Source organism: Centroberyx gerrardi, chromosome 1 (genome assembly GCF_048128805.1).
Source record: "Centroberyx gerrardi isolate f3 chromosome 1, fCenGer3.hap1.cur.20231027, whole genome shotgun sequence".
NCBI classification, from domain to species: domain Eukaryota; kingdom Metazoa; phylum Chordata; class Actinopteri; order Beryciformes; family Berycidae; genus Centroberyx; species Centroberyx gerrardi.
In genome coordinates this window covers 2742053-2764534 of record NC_135997.1, presented here as the reverse complement: position 1 = coordinate 2764534, position 22482 = coordinate 2742053, and the positions used below count along the sequence as shown (strand labels likewise).

At 45.9% G+C, this 22482-nt stretch overlaps 1 protein-coding gene across 1 annotated transcript; it reads right to left on the bottom strand.

Annotated features, from left to right (window-relative positions):
- Positions 1–1545: 1545 nt before the first annotated feature.
- Positions 1546–21916, bottom strand: gch1 (GTP cyclohydrolase 1). Its single transcript, XM_078284579.1, has 6 exons — positions 21468–21916; positions 12848–12957; positions 6821–6876; positions 2531–2562; positions 2297–2381; positions 1546–1858 (listed from the first exon to the last, which is right to left on the bottom strand). Exons 1-6 carry the CDS (start codon positions 21844–21846, stop codon positions 1732–1734), a joined length of 789 nt encoding a protein of 262 aa, XP_078140705.1. The 5' UTR covers positions 21847–21916; the 3' UTR covers positions 1546–1731.
- Between the last annotated feature and the right edge of the window lie 566 nt (positions 21917–22482).

The window sequence follows — 22482 nt, the reverse complement described above, 5'->3', positions numbered from 1 at the left end:
TATTTGTCTCACTGATTTACAAATGAGTGAAAATCTAAATGAATTAATGAGGCAGAGAAGAGGCTTCCTGCACGGGAGGAGGAGCAACAAACAGGTTTACTGATCTAGATAGTGAAATTAATGAAGTTGATAGGTTATGATTCAGATTCAGAGTTTTTTTTCTTGCAAATTTCTGACTTTAATCTCAGAAAGTCCGTTTTTTCTCGCAGATTTTTGAGTTTTTTTTTTCCAATCTTGGAAATCTCAGTATTTTCTCTGAATATTACCCCCCTCCCCCTTGCTGCAGTAAAAACAACAATGGCCCTGATACGCCATTGTAGGTTTCTGAAGCCCCAGAGGAGCCTGTGATCTTTTAACTGAAGTGAAAACATGAAAGTCACCAAAATCAAGAGTTACAAGGTTTTCACACGGCAGCAGTGACATGTAGAAATACAAATGGTGATGAGAATTTGATGACGTGTCGCTGCAGCCTGCAAACCTCAGGAGGACTGAGTAAAAAACGGGCGGACACAACACACCACAACACCACACACACACACACACACACACACACGCGCACCGCTTTGAGACGAGACAGAGCAGAGAAACTGAAAGAGTTTAAGGTTTAAGCATGCAGAGCATCAGAGGCATTTCATGTCGCACGTTTGATCCGAAGAGGAATGTGAGTCCAGGTGTAAAGGACGCTCGCTCTAATGGACCTGGAGCCTCACAGTCACATTTCATATGTCACATCTCTCTTTCAGATAATGGAGCGAAAAGGAAAAATCCACCATCAGATATTTTTATGCTGTCAGATCTCATCAGTCTGCGATGTTCAATGAATGACATATTTTGTGATGAAGTGTTGTAATTTCCTTTTTTATTTTACCCACTTTCCCTCAACCTGCCTCGTCTTCTTCTACTGCAGTGAGTGATTTCCTTTGTTTCCCAGCATAACCCAGTCTCCTTACTCAAGGCTGAACCTTGTCTCTCTGCTGCATTGCATTCTGGTCTCTCTCCTGCTCCTGTGGGTGGAGAAATTGGTCTCTCTCCTCTTCTACGATGGATTTCTCCCTGTATGATTGTTGAACGTCTCTTGGTGCAAAATGGCGACTCTAGAAAGAAGCCCTCGCTCTTTGATTCTGAGGGACTGACACCAAAACCTGACGTTTACCGCTGATGTTTTAGATCGCTGAAACATTTTCTCATATCAAACTCCATTGTAGCTGCTGGAAACATCTGGAGGTGACGTCACCTCGTCTACGATTGGCCAGTTATCCACCAAGAAGAAGAAAAATACAACAAACTACTGAATGGAGCCAGGAATGCAAAGTGCATCACCAATAGCTGTTTTAGGGTGGATTTTTCCTTTTAAAAGCTCTTACTGCATTTCCAAATCGATGAATTTGACTGATACTTGATTAAAAAGCACAAACAACAACGCAGGTTGACACTGGATCCACAGGATAAAGTCCGTCCCTCCAGAGTCAACAGCCTGTGAGTCAACATGGCCTCATGAAACTCTGTACCGCCACTGGAGCTTCAACACAGTGAGGTGGGGAAAGAAAAACATACATGTACACACACAAACATGGACACACACACACACACACACACATACAGACACACAGGTTGCACGGCAGCTGGCCAGCGCAGATGGAGGTAAACCCCAGGCAGGCAACAGGAGAGAGAGAGACAGAAAGAGAGAGAGAGAGAGGAGGAGGAGGAGGAGGAGGAAGAGCTGCAGCCTCCTCAGCTCCTGATCAGCGTCAGGAACTCGTCGCGGGTCTTGGGATCTTCTCTGAAAACTCCCAGCATGGTGCTGGTGACGGTCTTACTGTTCATCTTCTGAACGCCACGCATCACCATACACATGTGACTGAGGAGAGGAGAGGAGAGGAGACAAGGAGAGGAGAGGAGAGGAGGAGATGAAAAAGGAGAGGAGATGAGGAGAGAGGAAAGGAAAGGGAAAGAGGAAATTAAAGGAGGGGCAAGAAAAGGAAAGGAACAGAAGGAAAGGTAAAGAAAAGGAAAGGGAGAGACCAAAGGAGAGGAAAGAGAAGGAGGGGGAAGGAAGGGAACAGAAGGAAAGGAAAGGAAGGGAATGGAGGGAGAGGAGAGGAAAGGACAGGAGGGAGAAGGAAAGGAACAGAGGGAAAGGCAAAGGAAAGGAGGGGGAAGGAAAGGAAGGGAGTGGAAGGAAAGGAAAGGGTGAAAGGAAAGGAAACAAAAAAGAGAAGAAAAGAAGGACATAATGAGTCATTGAAGTACTTATGAACATAAAGCTGTTTGGCTGTTTTGTGCTGAGCAGACGTACGTTGCCTCGATGACAACGCCGACGCCGGCCGGCTGCAGCGCCTCGGTGATTGCCACGGCGATCTGTTTGGTCAGCCGCTCCTGAACTGTGAACCAGAGAGACGACAAACATGAAGCAAGTGACAGACAGCAGAGGTCAAGGCAACAGACTGAACACACTGCCGGTGAAACGCTTGATTTGGACTAAATAACAAGTTTTTTTTTATTGATTTGACAGCAAAATGTTCCTCAGTACCTTGTAGCCGGCGGCTGTAGATTTCAACGATCCTGAGGGGGAGAGGAGAGAGAAACACCTCATTAAATGTATCTTTATTGCAAATATAGTGCGAGACGACCGACAAGGATCGAGTCTGACGAGGAGGAATCAGCAGTTCAACACAGACAGACAAGACAGAGACAGAAAATAAGAAAATAGATCCTGACTTTACTCTCTCTCCCCAACACAGTCTCACAGAATTTGGTGAAATGAGCCTGAACTTTTAAAACGCAGATTTACATATTGTGGTCGGGAATAATGTGAAGATTAAATTCTTCCACCGTGAAAGGATCATGTGACAACAGCAGGAACTGTAAGGGACACCTGTCGGTCATGTGAAAAGGTTAGCTAACGCTTTAGTTTGGGCAGCTACATCTTCAAAGGTCCCATATTCTCCACTCTCCAGTGTTTTATTTTCTGTCTTGAGGTCCATTCAAAGCTGTGTGTGTGGTGTCATGAACCAAAAACACTCTCAATCCATTTTTATACTTTTCCAGCATTTCTCTGAGCCTTACCAAGAACAGGCTGTTTCTGTCGCCGTGTCTTTAAGGCTCATTAATATTAACGACCCTCTGTCCCGATTGGCTAACCGTTTCAAGAGTGAAACGTGAGACGCCGCGGCCCGGCGGCTACAGGTAGGGAAAACTCTCCGGTAATAAACGATGACAACCGCTCAACCGCTTTGAAAAAAACACTTTGTTAGTCTATTATTTCTTACAGAAATGATAATGAGCGAACCTTTGTGACGCCACAAAGTTACGGAAGTCCAAACGGCTCATTTAGAGGCTCGCTTTTCTAATATGGATTGTGTGGATTTAGTTGGCGACCGTGCGTTTTGATACTTTCACCATGTTTAGATAGACCATCCAACTCCTTTATCATCACAGAGGGAAGGAGAATCCTGTTTTACACCATATGGGACCTTTAAAACAGAGTAGAAAACGTGTTGTTCTCCTCCACACCTTTACTTTCCACCGCACTATTTCAGTGTCAAACTACTTCTGTTTCTAGTCGTGTCTCCGCTGCCTAATCCTTTCCTGCTGCGGAAACAGATTTCTCTCGCTTTATTTAAGACGTCGAGTTCACCAGGCTGCAAAACACTAGCGTAACATTTCCATGTAGTCTGTGTAGGGAAGTCTGGGTCGGTCACACACCGGCTCCAAGCGCCGGGTCGACTCCGCTCTCGCTACCGACCTGGTCTTCCCCTCCGACCCGCTGATCTTTTCTGAGCTCGACCGCTTTTCGACGAACGCGACCCCGTCCAGCTCCAGCGAAATGTCACGGGTATGAAACGACTGCGGGGAAAATGAAGGGATGTGTCTACTTAAAGGGAAAGAGGGCTTCCATTGGGTGGGGGGGAAAAAGTAAAAGATGCTTCAAAGACAGCTGATCTTTTTGTAGGGAAAAGACGGTGCAGCTCAGATCTCGCTTCATTTCAAACGGACGCTGATAAGAAAAGTCTTCGTTTCAGTCAATCACTGGATGGGACTTTGGTGTAAAGGTGTGAAAGTAAAGGGAAGCTCTGTGTGTGTGTGTGTGTGTGTGTGTGTGTGTAGTATGATTATCATGAAGGCACATTTCTCTTCCTTCCTCTCTAAGGCCGGTTACAGACTCTATGCAAGTAACGTATGCAACAACGCAAAAGGCGTTTGTCGCGTTCTTGCGTAGCAAAATGTGCGCCCAAAATCTGTAACGTGACGCTAACGTCTGCTGCGATGTCACACGTTTCAGGTAGGAACGCTAAATGAAACTTATTGCTAAATGAACAACCACCAATGAAGAAGTAATGTCCTGTGTAAACAAATGAAAATGGCGGTGGCTGATCTGGCAGTACCGGCTTCTTTTCAACTTTTTCTTTTGGTGGCGATGGAGAATGTATTTAAGTACACACTCCTCTACGGGAGCCATTTTAAACACTCTGCTCATATGTCAGTACTCCAGATAATATAATCAGGGCTTGACATTAGCACCACCCACCCGCCAAATATGGGTAGAATTTGGCAGTGGCGTGTAACACAGTCACTCTTACTAGCCACTTTGGCGGGTGGCAAAATATCCCTCATGCCCATATGTGTAATGGGAGGCGAACAGACGGGTCCGGTGAGCGAGCAAGCGAGCGACAGAGAGAGAGAGCGAGCGAGATACAGAGAGAGACAGAGAAAGAGAGAGAGAGAGATACAGAATGAGAGTGAGCGACAGAGAGAGAGAGAGAGAGCGAGATACAGAGAGAGACAGAGAGAGAGAGAGAGAGAGAGAGAGAGAGAGCTACAGAGAGAGAGTGAGCGATAGAGAGAGAGAGAGAGCGAGATACAGAGAAAGACTTTAATCAAATAAAACGTAATTTCCCAACAACAAAATTGTGGCTAGTGAAAATGCTGAGTGGCTAGTAACTTTGGAAAACCACTAGCCACAGTGGCTGGTGAGCAAAAAAGTTCATGTCAAGCCCTGAATATAATACTGCCATGCTGCAGACTGGTGGCTCTGCTCCCCCAGGAAGCTGCAGGAAGCCGCAGGAAGCTGCTGGGCGTGCGTGTGCTACGTTATCAGACAGTTTGCGTAGGTCAAGAACTTGCATTGACGTCTGCGTGCCTTGTGTGGAGTCTGTAACGAGCCTAATGCTGCATTCACGTCATGTTGGATTTACCATCAGTACGACCTGCTGACTGGGAACAAACGTTTGTTTCGCCTCCTAGTGGAGATTATAGGAGGAACGTGTGGGAATTTTTTGTAGCTCCGATTTCTCCGACTCGGTGTCATGAATTACAGAAGTGTGTCGACACAAACACTGCAGCTAATCCACCGGCAGTCTAAGGTAAAAAAAAAAAAAATCTAAATGATCAGTTATGTTCACAACACAAATGATCCCGTGGTCAAACTCGCGCGAGTAAAGCACAGTTAGAGATGGATCATTCCAACTAGCTAAAGGGCTGCTGGGTAATGTAGTTCGGTAACTAATTTTGTCGTTCATGTAAATAATACTTAATGGATTTTTGTGAAATTAAGCCAAACCAGATGTGTTGATGTTTACTACAACATATTTCAAAATCAAAGCCATATGCTTTTTAGATTGCTTAACCTCCCACACACTGACAGAGAGGAAAGACAACCAACGGAAATGACGTCAGCTTCGGCTCCCTGCGGAGTGTATCTTCTCATAACTCTGTGTGTGTGTGTGTGTGTGTGTGTTTGTTTGTATCTGATCATGTGTGTGTCCAGTACTGGGTTAGTAAGGGGTGTTAGAGTGATAAGCCTGAGGTATTGGGGTCAGTGGGATCAGATTCTTCACTGACACGCACACACACACACACACACACGCACACACACCTTTTAATAATCAGCTTAAACACAGACATCTAAGATCTTACACACACATCTAACCTGTCCACTTAAACAGCACCCAGAGAAACCGACACACACACACACACACACACACAGATACATGCACTCACATGTGCACACACACACACATTCAGATGGTGGGTGAGGTTCAGTCTGTCCTGTACAGATCAGTGTTGACGCTCCACTCAGTGTTATTAATCATGATTATTTGTCTCCGTTTCATGAAATAAAATTATTTTATTGCACTTTTGCACCTTAACATATTTTCACTGTTTCACTTTTGTCAGTTCAGTGTTTCTCAAAGCAGCAGCAGCTAGAAAGTCTTGTTTTAACTCTTACTGTCCTACTCTTATTGTGTCTTTATTTACTAAATTCAAATCATAAATAAGACTAACAAGTGTAACTGAAAATATGCAGTACCACTGCATTTGACTTGATAAATACAATAAAATAAAATAAAAATAATAATAATTAAATTAAAAGGTGCAGCTACAACACTGAAGCAAACTTTGTCCAGAATCTGTTCTTGTTTTTGTTCATCTGGTTTCAAACCAAAGAGTCTCCAGACGAGACGATGATCCACTTTTAGGAACTAAAATGCTTTCAGGATTTTCCTCGCTGGACTTAAGTTTTGGTCACATGATGCAGGTTGAGCATTCAGAGGCTGTGATTGAAATGCTTGATAAACCACACCAGGACTTTCAGGGAAATTGAAAACGTAACAAACACTTCAATATCGCTGAATTACACTATTATTAATTGTGGGAAATTTAAATCACACCCTACACTTTGAGCCTCAGAGTGACGACAGATCATTCACTGCTCAGTCTGTCAAACCTGAATGTAAATATTTTAATCCTAATCTTGAATGGATGGTGACAGCAGAAAAGTCCTGCACATGTTGGACTGATTCACATGTTTTCTCCTTACCTGGCCAGCTTGCTGAGGCCCAGGACTCTCTTGTTGGGGAGGTAGCCAATGTGGACCTGCACAGAGTGGACACACACACACACACACACACACACACATATTAAGTATTCAATTCAAGATTCAGTACTTTACAACAGTTGACCTCCCCGGTCCAGTCTGCTGACGGGACAAAACACTCTGAAATTGGACAGTTTCATCTGTTTCTGTACAAACTTCTCTATTTCTAAATGTCTGTTAGTAGAGTCCTTGTTGTTCCTGGAGTTATTTGGTGTTACTTTACTGTCTCTTTAGTCTCTCTCAACATTACTGCTTTTATTGTTTTCTGTTGCTTTCTGCAAACTGCGAGCCTTCTTGTCTTTTGTTTTGCTTTTTCTGCCCTTTCCTCCAATTCACCATCAAGAGGCTTTTTTTTACCAGGCTGTCACTGTGAATAAGAATGTGTTCTTAATTGACTTGCCTGGTTAAATAAAGATTAAATAAAAAATAAATAAATAATAATAAATAAATAATATTTTAAATAAATACTGTAAATGAACAACGCGTTTCGCTTGTTGCTTCCCAAGCAAAATGCACTGTTTGCTCCTTTTATAAGTTTGCAAATGCTGTAAGGAAAATAAAGATGTGATTACATTTTCAGCAAAGCCTCACAGTGTGTGGTTGGATAATTTCTTATATTATATATATAGTGCAATATCAGCGAGGGTTGCTAGGAATTTATCAGACAGGACATCAGGTCAGATACACATCTCGCATACACACCCATTACTAATAACGGCAGTAAATACACAAATCAGTCAGACAAGGGCAGCTAATTGACATATATGCAAAAAGTGAAAAATGTCAACATAAAAACAATCTATGACTTGTTAAAATAGATAAACCTAAAATAAGTCCTGGTCTCCAGAGCGACACACAGACAAATCTGAACTGTCTGGGAAACGGATGATTTCAAATTCTGGGTCTATTTAAATTCAAATCAAATTCAGATTAAGTAAACGAACAGTATTATTCAGATGCTGTACTCAAATACGTTGGTTGAAAGAGTTGAAAGAGAAGCTGCTGTTCACTGTGAGAGGAGACAGAAACCAAACGCACCACAACAAGAGGAGGAGGAGGAGGTGGAGGAGGAGGAAGGAGAGGAAGAGATGGAGTCATCAGCTGGAGAATCGCTGCTGTGGATGGCTGGAGGGTCTCACACACACATACACACACGCACACACACACACGCACACACACCACTCAAATGTCAGACGCAATTTGTTGGCAAGACTAGAAAAAGGGCAGCAGCAACAAGCGTGCAAAGATCTCTTGTTCTCTGTTTTTTTCCAGTTCTTTCTTCCTCTCCTCCTCTATCTCTCTATCGTTTCCTCCCTGCTGCAGACTGATATATTGGCATGAAACAGACTGATCTGGCTGCATTATTCATATTTATTTGCACATGCTGCGAGTTACGAGATAGCACGGCAGGAATAAGAATAAGAGTCAGTAAGGCTGGAGAGCAACAGCTTTCAGCAATCTGATTTAAAAAGGGAACTAATACACAACAACAACAACAGCGTCATCAGTTTACAGGTCTGCATGAAGAAATACCTCATTACTTTGTTGGATATGTAGGTGGAACGGACCGGACCGGACAGAACTATCTATATTGTGGTTTGGCCATTATTTTTTTATTTTTATATTATTGCATCTCTTGTTTTCTTCTTGTCTTTATGTGTATGGATGATTGTATATTGTGGTTTCCTGTTGTTTATGAACTCTCTTGCCTTGAATTCCCCCCATGAGGGATGAATAAAGTATTTTGATTGATTACTGTAGGAAAGTCTACACCAGATGTCGACTCTTCCTCCTCATTACGTCTCCAAACTGTAAGCAGCTCAACATGACAACAGGTGTGTTGGTCGTAAACTCATTTATAACCTGAGAGAAACAGAGTGGCCGGGAAACAGTTTATCAAACAGCCAGCAGAAGAAGAAGAAGAGGAGGAGGAGGAAGAGGAGGAGAAAGAGGAGGAGGAAGAGGAGGAGGGGGGAGAGGGAGGAGAAAGAGGAGGAGGAAGAAGTGGAGGAGGAAGAGGTTTAGGAGGAGGAAGAAGAGGAGGTGGAGGAGGAAGAAGAGGGGGAGGAGGAAGAGGAAGAAGAGGAGGAGGAGGGGGAAGATGGAGGAGAAAGAGGAGGAGAAGGAGGAAGAGGAGGGGGAGAGGGAGGAGAAAGAGGAGGAGGAAGAAGAGGAGGTGGAGGAGAAAGAGGAGGTGAAGAAGAGGAGGGGGAGGAAGAAGAGGTGGAGTAGGAGGAAAAAGAGGAGGAGTAGGGAGGAGTATGTGGAGGAAGAAGAGGAGTAGGAGGAGGAAGAAGAAGAGGAGTAGGTGGAGGAAGAAGAGGGGGAGGAAGAAAAGGAGGAGTAGGTGGAGGAAGAAGAGGGGGAGGAGGAGGATGAAGAGGAAGAGGGGGCGGTGAGTCACTGACAGGCAGGGAGATAAGAGGCGGCGCTGCTGACAATGACAAGGACGCAAACAAACAGCCACCTGACGGCCAGCCGACCACACGCACACACACACACACACACACACAGTCACTCTTACATGGTAGGTGTGTGTGTGTGTTTGTGTGTGGGTGATTCACTGCTGTCATCGCAGCCCATTTGCGCGGGGGAAAGGATCAGCTGCCGGTCTCTATTGTCTTAACGGGCACGCACCTGCAGGCGAAGATGGAGGGATAAGAGACGCACGAGCGAAGAGAGCAGCAGAGAGGGGGAGAGAGCAGCAGAGAAGGGGGAGAGAGCAGCAGAGAGGGGGAGAGAGCAGCAGAGAGGGGGAGAGAGCGGCAGAGAGGGGGAGAGAGCAGCAGAGAGGGGGGAGAGAGCGGCAGAGAGGGGGAGAGAGAGACAGAGAGGGGGAGAGAGCAGCAGAGAGGGGGAGAGAGCGGCAGAGAGGGGGAGAGAGAGACAGAGAGGGGGAGAGAGCAGCAGAGAGGGGGAGAGAGCGGCAGAGAGGAGGAGAGAGAGGCAGAGAGGGGGAGAGAGAGACAGAGAGGGGGAGAGAGCAGCAGAGAGGGGGAGAGAGCGGCAGAGAGGAGGAGAGAGAGGCAGAGAGGGGGAGAGAGAGACAGAGAGGGGGAGAGAGCAGCAGAGAGGGGGAGAGAGAGGCAGAGAGGGGGAGAGAGCAGCAGAGAGGGGGAGAGAGCAGCAGAGAGGAGGAGAGAGAGGCAGAGAGGGGGAGAGAGCAGCAGAGAGGAGGAGAGAGAGGCAGAGAGGGGGAGAGAGCGGCAGAGAGGAGGAGAGAGAGGCAGAGAGGGGGAGAGAGAGACAGAGAGGGGGAGAGAGGGGGAGAGAGCGGCAGAGAGGGGGAGAGAGCAGCAGAGAGGGGGAGAGAGCAGCAGAGAGGGGGGAGCAGCAGAGAGGGGAGAGAGCAACAGAGAGGGGGAGAGAGCAGGAGAGAGGAGGAGAGAGCAGCAGAGAGGGGGAGAGAGAGGCAGAGAGGGGGAGAGAGCAGCAGAGAGGGGGAGAGAGCAGGAGAGAGGAGGAGAGAGCAGCAGAGAGGGGGAGAGAGAGGCAGAGAGGGGGAGAGAGCAGCAGAGAGGGGGAGAGAGGCAGAGAGGGGGAGAGAGCAGCAGAGAGGGGGAGAGAGGCAGAGAGGGGGAGAGAGAGGCAGAGAGGGGGAGAGAGCAGCAGAGAGGGGGAGAGAGGCAGAGAGGGGGAGAGAGAGGCAGAGAGGGGGAGAGAGCAGCAGAGAGGGGGAGAGAGAGAGAGAGAGAGGCAGAGAGGGGGAGAGAGGCAGAGAGGGGGAGAGAGCAGCAGAGAGAGGGAGAGAGCAGCAGAGAGGGGGAGAGAGAGGCAGAGAGGGGGAGAGAGAGAGCAGCAGAGAGGGGAGAGAGAGACAGAGAGGGGGAGAGAGCGGCAGAGAGGGGGAGAGAGCAGCAGAGAGGGGGAGAGAGCAGCAGAGAGGGGGAGAGAGGCAGAGAGGGGGAGAGAGAGAGCAGCAGAGAGGGGAGAGAGAGACAGAGAGGGGGAGAGAGCGGCAGAGAGGGGGAGAGAGAGGCAGAGAGGGGGAGAGAGCAGCAGAGAGGGGGAGAGAGCAGCAGAGAGGAGGAGAGAGAGACAGAGAGGGGGAGAGAGCGGCAGAGAGGGGGAGAGAGGCAGAGAGGGGGAGAGAGGCAGAGAGGGGGAGAGAGGCAGAGAGGGGGAGACAGCAGCAGAGAGGGGGAGAGAGAGAGAGGCAGAGAGGGGGAGAGAGAGAGCAGCAGAGAGGGGGAGAGAGAGGCAGAGAGGGGGAGAGAGCAGCAGAGAGAGGGAGAGAGAGAGGCAGAGAGGAGGAGAGAGCAGCAGAGAGGGGGAGAGAGAGGCAGAGAGGGGGAGAGAGAGAGCAGCAGAGAGGGGAGAGAGAGAGAGCAGCAGAGAGGGGAGAGAGAGAGAGCAGCAGAGAGAGGGAGAGAGCAGCAGAGAGGGGGAGAGAGAGGCAGAGAGGGGGAGAGAGAGAGCAGCAGAGAGGGGAGAGAGAGAGAGCAGCAGAGAGGGGAGAAAGAGAGAGCAGCAGAGAGAGGGAGAGAGCAGCAGAGAGGGGGAGAGAGAGAGCAGCAGAGAGGGGGAGAGAGAGAGAGCAGCAGAGAGGGGAGAGAGAGAGAGCAGCAGAGAGGGGGAAAGAGCAGCAGAGAGGAGGAGAGAGCAGCAGAGAGGGAGAGAGAGGCAGAGAGGGGGAGAGAGAGAGCAGCAGAGAGGGGGAGAGAGAGGCAGAGAGGGGGAGAGAGCAGCAGAGAGAGGGAGAGAGAGAGGCAGAGAGGAGGAGAGAGCAGCAGAGAGGGGGAGAGAGAGGCAGAGAGGGGGAGAGAGAGAGCAGCAGAGAGGGGAGAGAGAGAGAGCAGCAGAGAGGGGAGAGAGAGAGAGCAGCAGAGAGAGGGAGAGAGCAGCAGAGAGGGGGAGAGAGAGGCAGAGAGGGGGAGAGAGAGAGCAGCAGAGAGGGGAGAGAGAGAGAGCAGCAGAGAGGGGAGAAAGAGAGAGCAGCAGAGAGAGGGAGAGAGCAGCAGAGAGGGGGAGAGAGAGAGCAGCAGAGAGGGGGAGAGAGAGAGAGCAGCAGAGAGGGGAGAGAGAGAGAGCAGCAGAGAGGGGGAAAGAGCAGCAGAGAGGAGGAGAGAGCAGCAGAGAGGGAGAGAGAGGCAGAGAGGGGAGAGAGCAGCAGAGAGGGGGAGAGAGCGCTCGCCGCTGACACAGGATGATGATGTCACAGCCGCAGAGCAAGGCTGGAACAGACGTGGATAACCTGATCTCTGCTAATCTGATTGTTGTCTGTCTGTCTCATGTTGAGAAACACTTTACAGCGGCTTTGTTCCTTCGTTCCTGCAGCGTCAGTACACAACAATACTGTGTAGATACCTGATGAAACAGGGACCTACATAATAATATGTATAAATAATACTTTTCCATAGGTTAATACACAGGTTAATACAGTGGAATAAGGCCATTGTAAAGTGTTGCCGAATACATTTTTAATCTACAAATTTGTGATAAATGCCTTTTTTTGTGTGAAATGCTGAATATTTACAGCCTCTAGGATTATTCTGATAATCAAGAGAAAATGAAAATCATCATTTGGCGTCAAAATTCACTATTCTGTTAATTTATGCTGCAGAAAGCATTTGTTTGAAGGTTGAACCAGTAATTTAAAAGATGGTTTCTCAGAGAAAGTTGCTCATCACTGAATAGCTGGCATCAGTTGTTCAAAGTTGCAATAAAATAAAACTTTTGCACCTTGTTAGTTAATTCTCCAAACAATAACATACACCTATTTAGCAATAAATGCACAAAAATGTAACACACTTTTATTTTCTGGTATATTTATATCAAAATCCCATTACTTTTACTAACTGGAAAACAGATTTGTGATGTATTTTTAATGCTTTAGTGCGACATAAAAACTCCAACCAGTAACACATGACAGATGTTTTTAACAACACTCTCAACATGGTACAGGGTTTAATTAATTCATTTTGAAGAATGTGGGGAATTTCAATTTGTGTGTGTGTGTGTGTGTCTCACCCTGCCGAAGATGGGCACCAGGTGATGCTCACACATGGAGAACATGTCGATGTCTTTGACGATCACCATCTCATCGTGGTCTTCGTCGAAGATCGCGTCGTTCAGCACATCTGCGGAGGAAACACACGGATGAAACCTCCTGCTGCTGCCAAAGATGTTTTATAGGGGACAAGTTTACTTTTCACATATTTATTTACTCATCTGTTTAATTATTTACATTTTTACTTGCTTACTTTTTTTTTATCTACCTACCTATTTATTGGTTCATTTTATTTCACTTTTTTCATTAATTAATTTGTTCACATATTTAACTTATTAAACTTAAATTTATTTAGTTCTTTGGCTGTTTTATTATTTGTTTCACTATTATCTACATATTTACTTTTTTTTTTTTTGATCCACCTACCAATTTACATACCTACCTACCTATTTATTTATTAATCTATTAACTTGTTTGTTTACCATTTGTTCACTTTACCATTCACATGTGAAATCAAAGCACATGTGCTTTTTGGATACATGTTGGTTTTCATATGGAACCTGGAATTTCCCATTGCACTTCCCATGTGAAAATAATGTGTGAATATGAATTGCCTCTGCAAATTTAAGTTTTCACATGTGAAACAAATGTTGTCATGTGTAACGGCAGGTGAAAATGTGAAGAAAATGTAGAGAAATATATGAAAACCAACATGTCCAAAAAGACAGACAGACAGACAGACAGACAGACAGACAGACAGACAGGCAGACAGACAGACATGCAGACAGACAGGCAGACAGACAGGTCCAGTCCCTGCATCAGTTCAGCACAGACCTCCAGCTGCTGCCTCCACCTGCTCCGGTGTTTCTCTCTGGCAAACACCGGCATCTAATTATAGATCTGCTTCTATACTCTTCCTGTTGTTGCTTTATTGCGTCTCTCTGTTGCCGCGGCTCGTATCGCCGCTCTAATGAACCCGCTTTATCTGTTTGTGCCCATGCATGACGGCACTTTTTAATTTCCTGACTGGCTATCTGTTTGACTGAGAGGAGGGAGGGGCGGGTCACTGAGCGACCTGTTGCTTCAGTCTCTGCTGGTGTGTGTGTGTGTGTGTGTGTGTGTGTGTGTGTGTGTGTGTGTGTGATGCCTGTGGAAGCAGGGTGGCAGGCAGCAGCTGCCAGGTAGAGCAGATAAACACTCAGATGTTCTTTTAGACTCAATTCACCGATCACTCTCTCTGTTTCCGTTCATCTGTCAGATTTTGACGAAACCTGCAGGGATGATTCATCTTCGTACCGAGCTCCAGCTTTTAAAAATGTACGCTGAGTGGTTGGCCTGATGGGGGCGCTATAATTAAAGGTGCATCACTGACACGACTGAGCCGATTTTGTCCAAACTTGGAGGGATGATGCATTTAGGCGCTGTGGTGTTTAAAGACATCCACTGATTGGCTTGATTGAGGCAGTTAAAGGAACTAAAGTTCAGGTGGAGAAACTTTACACCGGCAGTCTCAAACTAGGAGCCATGAGGCAGACACACACCGTAACAATACAAACAATACAAACGTAAACCTTTTAAAGGTTCAAATTAATCTGAAACTCATTTTTAGCGATTACAAACTGCCATTCCTTGTATCTAGAGCTCACTTGTTCAATTTGAGAGTGAAAACATATGTCCAACCCCAAGTCAAGCCTTAGTTTGGCGGGGCTTCCCATTGTATACAGATTCCCTTTTTTATTGCAGATTGTGGATTTAAGGAGGCGATGTGACAGGTGGCGGAAATGAAGGACCAAAAAAATTATTAAATGTTGAAATTTATTGAAAAGGTTTGACTACGTCTGTACCTAGACCCCCCTGCCCCTCCAGTATATAAGTAGTGCTCTGTATCTTAGTCGGATGATATCCACTAAATGTATTGCTCATAGGTGGCAGTTTAATAATCGTGGTTGGGGCTCCGTATCAAAATAAATCGTGTTTAGGGCCCCCAGTGTCAATAGAGTCCGTGACTTGGGCCCCATAATCATTCTAAACTGTGGCCTCTGTTCAGGGACCTGAGGCAGGTCAGTGTGTGTCGGGGTCCCGCCTGGCTGCACGTTTCAATTGAAATTAGTGAAATGTTGCAGAATGCATTGAACACGGATGCAGGACTCAGAATCTTTTGGGGCCCCTGGTGGTCCGGGGCCCCGGGGCATGTGCCCTGCATGCCCGGTCGGTAATACAGGCACGGGGTTTACGATCGCCGCCATGTTGACAATTTTTGGAGCCGGAGCAGCCAGAGCGAAGCCGAGGGTCGACACAGAGCCGCAGCTCCGCCTGCTATTGGTCCATAATCTGCGACCTGATGATCACTGGACAGGCGACCTGTCAATCACCAGGATAACAACCCTATTTTATAACCGTTCTATCCCGTTAATGACAGAATTATTTTGAAAATCGCCATAAGGAAACACATTAGAAGGAGTTAAATTACCTACTGAGACCAAAACCTCTTGTGGAAAAAATGTATTGACTTTATATTTTTTTGAGTTCGGTGGTTTGGAGCCTCTAGTGGACGTTGGAGGAATCGCCGCCTGCTGCCACTTCCTTATTGGCTTCAAAACTCACCCGGGGTTTTGGCCGCTTGGGCTTCACTGAAACTTGATTTGACCTCAAACAAGTTCAGATTCTGGTCAAAGTTTGCCTCAGTTTTGGAGCTGCAAAAGTACAATATTAAGGCAAATATATAGTAATAAAGTAATTTTACTCTATATAATAAGTAGTAATAATGTAGTAATTATTTATCATTTGAATTTTGTAAATAAGAACACAATAAGAGACAGTAAGAGTGAAAACAAGACTTTCTAGCTGCTGCTACTTTGAGAAATACTGGACTGAAAAAAGTGAAAATATACAGTATGTTAAGGTGCAGAAGTGCAATAAACAAAAACAAATTTTTCACAAATAATCGTGATTAATAATCATGATTACAAAATTTAGCAAAACAACCAGGATTCTCTTTTTTGCCATAATAACCGTGCCGCCCCAGTTCTGACCAATCAGCATCAGCGATCAGAGAGAAGAGCTCCGGTTTGTGGCAGGCTGAATGTAACAGCTGCTCAACACACACACACACACACACACACACACACACACACACACACACACACACACACACTAATTTAAAAAACATTGATGTAAAACTGGATAAGATGTTTCCTTCCCCCACTGCTGACTACACAACACACATCACTACAGCTGAACCAATGGCCTCTCTCTCTCTCTGTGTCTGTCTCTCTCTCTCTCTCACACACACACACACACACACACATTTCAAATTCTTGATTTAAACCCATTAATTAGTCATATAAACAAACAAAAAGTTTCATCACACCACTCTCTCACATCACTCTCTCTCTCTCTCTCTCTCTCTCACACACACACACACACATTAAATTTTATAATTATATTGGTTTAAGGGTATTTAAACATACAAAAACCACCAACCAATCACTCAGCCAGGCTCTTACAGCTTCTAAAACATGGTTAAAGCACTATTACATTATTAGTGGCAGCTGGAACACCACACACACACACACACACACACACACACACACACACACAAACAGTGTCACCCTAGAAGAGAACAACGTTAAGTCATTCTTAATGAAATCAAGGGCGGCAGCTGATGAAGACTGTAGGTTTGGACGCCCCAGGTGTGAGAGAGAGAGAGAGAGAAAGAGAGAGAGAGAGAGAGAGAGAGAGAGAGAGAGAGAGAGAGAGAGAGAGAGAGTGGGGGTGGATATCAGCTAATGACAGTGTTACTCATCATCAGCTCTTACATTCAATAGCACCGGCTCCTCGAGTGTGTGGGCGTGTGCGAATGAATACTACACACACACACACACACACACACACACACACACACACACACACACACACACAGGACCACATGTTGATATATTCTGAATGAAGCAGGAAATTGTGGCGTGAATGAATGAATGAATAAATAGGCGTACTCATTAATTGTTGATACAACCAGATGTGTGTGACAGGCTCACTGCTCAGCATCATCATCACACACACACACACACACACACACACACACACTTCCTGTACATTACCATAACCCTGGGCATGTATTCATGAGTCACTCATATGCACCCTGCTTGACACACACACACACACACACGCATACAAACACACACACACACACACACACACGCATACAAACACACACACACACACACACACACACACACACTCCATATGCCCAAGACACAGACAAGTCTTGTAATTTGTGTTTGAGCTTAATTCATAACAAGTAGTTTGTTTTTTTAAAGGTGCCATGTTGTTCTGTTTCCATGACTTGTTTTCAGACTTACTATGTCTCAGGATCAGAATAATGTGTTTTGCAAATAAATGTAGTTTAGTTAAAACAGTGCTTATTGAATGCATGTGAAGACGAAGGGCCGATCACACAGGTCGCACCGCACTGCCTGTTGAGGGCTACAAAGCAGAACAGCCTGCTGTGTTTTTGTGTTGTTGTTGCTAGGCAACCACAACATCAGCTGACGACCAGCTGTCAGTCACTCAAACAGCTGCTGTTCGTTGTGCTAGCTAGAGTAAGGTAAGTATAACAAGTAAGTATAACAAACAATAAATATTCATGATAAGAAGTTAACAGATATGTGGAGAGCAGCTCTGATTGGTCTCCAGTTTGTTTTCTGTTCAGATCGTGGAAACTCTGATTAGTGAAGTGGTAAAGCTCAGGGGATCAGCAGAGCGACTACTAGTCTGTTAACGAGTCACCGCAGAAGGCCTCTGATCTGATTGGACAGTAGAGAAAAAAACGACAGTGAGGCCTTTCTGCTCTGAGTTGAACTTTTTCAGTTTAAGGCGCTCTTCCAAAATTCGCCCAGCAGCGAAAAAGCAGCGTGCGAAAAACTTCTCTCACATTTAAAACAACTAGGACAGACCGCTCTGCTGCTGAAACACTTCCTGTGTCGTCACAATACTGCACCCTGATTGGACCGACGGCAACGGCTCCTCTAATTCAAATGAGGTAAACCTGCTGTGGAGTGGAGGGTTTCCAGTGCAAATGCTGCAAAGTGGCCTGATTGGACGAATTTCAGTAATAATTTAGTGACGGGAGCCAATCAGGACTGAGTCCAGCTGTGATGCGTTTCCTGGAGTTAGACTGAAACTGCCTGGAGAAATTTTTGAATATGCAAAAGCTTTAAATTGAACCACTCACACAAACCGAACTGTAACACTATCCAGATTAAACATTTTTGGCCATATAAGCATGTAAATAGAGAAATATTTGAATTCCTACAATAGAGCCCCTTTAAGTCCTGAGTAAGCTCTGCATACCTCGTCCTCATTATGTTTTGTTGATCATGTGCTTGTCAGCAAGAGGATTTTAAACTGATGTGGGGTGAGTGGAAGTTGGAGGCTATGATTAAAGCAAAACCCTTGGACCTGCTGACACACACACACACACACACACACACACACACACACACGTGAACACGCTGATCAAGCAATGTGACATCTCTTTCAAAGTACAAATGCTCCGCTCAGGCAAACAAGCGTTCAGTTCTCTTTATCAAGCGTCTTTCTGAAACTAAAACTGCTGTTTTTCTGCTTTCCAGGAAGTCAGAGGGGAGGTTACTGAACCGGCCAATCAGCAGAGGGGGAGAGAGAGCAGCGCTTGGCGTCTGTGGAGAACAACACACATGTACAACATCATTATCTAAACCACTCACAAACCCTGTCATGTTCCTGTGGGGTACGCATGGCACTGGGACATTGGGGTTGCAGTGCCACTTGATTCTCTCCCATTTAGATGTTTCAGAGGTAATTAAACCCTCAGGTGGAGATACGCTGCATGTCAAAGTAAAACATCTGGGTTCACCTGCGTTCGGCCTCAGCTCCGCCTCTGCTGAACGTCCAGAGGCTGGAAGAGCCTCCGACTCTGCAGCAGATCATAAACCGCAGTCCTCCCATCCCCCCTTACTGGCCCTCATGCATTTTTTCGCTCATTCAAACGCATTCCTTCCCATGCATTACAGCTTCGCAGTACACAACAGCCCTCCTAAACCCCTAAACCCCTAAACTGCCTCCAGATGGATGTGGGAGGGGGCAGATCCCCGGCTGCAGCCACTCCAGCGCACCGTAGCATGGAGAAGCCGGCCCAGATGGACCTTCTCACCTCGACCCGGCCGGCGGCACCGCACACGTGACCCGACTCCTCCACGAACCACATGAACCACATGGAGGCGCCGCACCCCAGGGTGCCGCAGTAGGGGGAGCAGGGGTACTGATGACCCAGGGCTAGGGATGGGACAGTAACTGGTATCATTATGTTTTGTGGTAAAAAACTAGAATGGTTATGACCCCGCCCCTAATTTTTATTACCGTGATCACTGCGGTAACCGGCGACTTGTGCGCAACATTTTATACAAAACCACCAAATTTATGTTAACATTTTATATTTTTCATAAATATTTTACATATGTTCTACAGTCTTACATTAAAACGTGTTTAAAAAGAGAAATGTCTGATATGAAAAATTCGTTATTAAGAAATTGAAGCATATCACAGTACTGTTTTTGCATCTCATTAATAATTATCAGGATAATATCGTATATAGAGATAATTTTGGCCAAGATAATCGTACTATATAATTTTAATGTGGGCACAGGCTGACCCAGGACCCCAAGCTGAAGGACTGAAATGCCTTTTTGTGGTCCTCAGTTTCAATCAGCTGATAATTGTCTGATAATTGCTCGGTAAATTAATGTGTGGCAGTGTGTTTGAGTTGTGGACGGGTCGACACACACTACCGGTAAAATGTTTGGAAACTTGACTGAATGTACTATGTTTTTCATTCTCTTAAAGCCATTTTGATCTAAAGGCTTCTGCTTAAATGCTTGAAATGTGTTTCTTAGACAAATATAAATAGTGAAGTTGATCCTATGTATGAATTTCTTTCCAAAGCCTTTGCCTTTCCATCAAGGCAAAGGGCGGCTACTTTAAAGAATCTAAAATATAAGATAGTTTTGATTTGTTTAACACTGTTTTGGTCACTGCATAATTACACTTGTGTTATTTGATGTCTTTACTATTATTCTAAAATGTGAAAAATAGTAAAAATAAAGAAAAATGTGGTGTGTCCAAACTTCTGACTGGTAGTGTAGATGTTTGTCATAGATGGAATAAAAGTGATGTGGAGATGAGAGGGAAGTGGAGGGGGGCCCAGAGTCACCCCCCACCCCCCACCCCTATAGGACCCATAATTCCTAGCTCCGCCCCTGGCCACGCCCGTGTGACGACACACGGGGCTCCAGCTGCAGTAGGAAGTGTTGTGGCGTCTGAACATTAAGTTCCTGAGATATTCCACATTCCCAGTCATCTGAGGTTTAGACAGTTGAAGAACAGGTTCTGCTGCAAGGTGCTGCCGCCTCACAGCAGACTCTACAGTGTTAATAACAGTTGATTTTTTTCAGCGACAGAGATTTGCCATGAATTGATTGGATAGTTGTTTGTCCACTCATAGAGCTGATGTGTCTCTGAGGCGGCTGGTCAAAACTACTCACCGGCCACTTTATTAGGTACAACTGCTCATTAACACAAACAGCGAATCATGTGGCTGCAACGCAACATATAAAGCATGCGGACATGGTGAAGTAGTTTCGGTTTTATGACTTTGAGCGGTCTGACTGTTGGTTCAGCATTTCAGAAACAGATTTTCACACTACAGCCTGTGGAGTTTACAGAGAAAACAGCTTGTTAATGAGAGAGGTCAGAGGTCAGAGGTCAGAGGAGAGCAGGCTGACTGGTTGAAGCTAACAGAAAGACAAATGCTCCAATAACAGTCTTCACAACAGTGCTGTGCAGAAGCATCTGAACACAAGCTGTTGGCTCTTATGATAAATGGGCGACAGCAACAGATGACCAGCCGGCACTAGAGAGGTGTACCTAATAAAGTGGCCGGTGAGTGTTAAATTAACTCTGATGGGTGTCGACTTGTAGAAACTCTTGCATGGGTTGATTTTTACATAACTGAACTAAATGAACACTGACTATTTTGTTGTTCATGATTTCTTTGTCTGGGATTATTTAAAAATAAAGGATGTTTGACAAACATGGTCTCTATTGTAGTTTTATTTTGGCAGGAGGGCACTCCAGCGGGGATCTGAAACAGTATTATGCCTAAACCTCTGTGTGCATCTGCAGGGATAATAAATACAAGTGGAGAGCGTGTTTCCTGGACCAGTTATGCATCCTACACTGTAAATTAACTCTTAAAGTGGCAACAGACGGACTAGGAACTCCAGTCAGAGATTAAATAAGGCACACAACCACCAATATAAATTAAAAACATTTTCTCTCCCCTTAAAAACCCTTTTAAAAGACTCCTCAGGTAAATTAAGTAAGTTTGATCCGACTTACAATGCTGTACATCCCGAACTTCATATCATAAAGATTCTTCCCAGCCTAAATAAAAGTGTCTAAAGTCTGTTCTGCAAATCAAAAGGTGTGTAAAGTGAATTTCGGTGCTTTCTCTGATGACAGGCTGCATGCTGGGTACCTGCCACTTGTTGATCACAGGACAAATCCCAACAGCCTCTGAGCGGCTTTGTGGATTTAACTCACCGATGATTTTCTCCTGGTAGCCCTTGGTGAAGAACTGCATGGCGGTGGCGGCCCTCCAGGGGGTTTTGAGGAGCCCCTGCCGCTGCGGGTCCTCCCCCAGGCCCCTCAGGATGGTGCCGTACGCCGCGGCCAGCGCCGGTAAGCTCATCTCGTTGTCCTCCACGCTCCGGGTGCGCTCCTCCCTCCAGCTCTCCATCACCGAGGCCGCCGTGTGGTGCGAGCCGGACTCCGCATCCGAAGCCTGGGGAGCGCCGGTCCGCCCGCCGCCGGGCCGCTTCACCATCCCCTCAAAGTGACCGTTCAACACGCCGCCGTCCCCGGACCCGGCGTCTTTCTTCTCGTTCGGGCCGTATTGACTCTGTTTGGAGTGCTCCATCATAACTCAGAGTTGTTGTTGTTGTTGTTGTTGTTAAGTGTCTCCTCTCTCTGTGCTTCCCGCTCCGCTCAGGACTTGCTGCTAAGTTTTGGGATGTTGCTCCTTCAGATCTCGCCGGGAGAGTCTGCTGCCGTGTTTGGGCGAAAGGAGCGCACCTCCCGCAGCTTCAGCATCCACAAGCTTTATATCAGCAGGATAATCCCCCGAGGATTCCTATTGGTCGGCCGGGTCCAGTGGGCGGGGCCTCCCTCCCTTTGACTGACACATGGCTGTAAGAGGATGAGGAGACTCCGGCTTCCATCTTCATCTACCATCAAACTGCTGTTTGACGCGTTTTGTAAGAGAACTGAAGTAATCCTGGAATACATTTAGAAGGCTGCTGTATGGACATCACAGCAGAACTGTGTTTCATATCAGCCAGGAATATTATAGTGATTCCACAGGAGATTGAAAAAAATACCATAAAGTACAATAAGGTCATTATAAACTCAGTATTGACACTACAGATCTCTATGGGAATATCATCAGGGCATCTGCAGGTTTCAGAAAGACAAATTTAAGACTTTTTTTAATGCGACCTGGAATTGGATTTAAGAACAATTTATATACTGATTTTCTTTTGATTGAACACAGCTAATG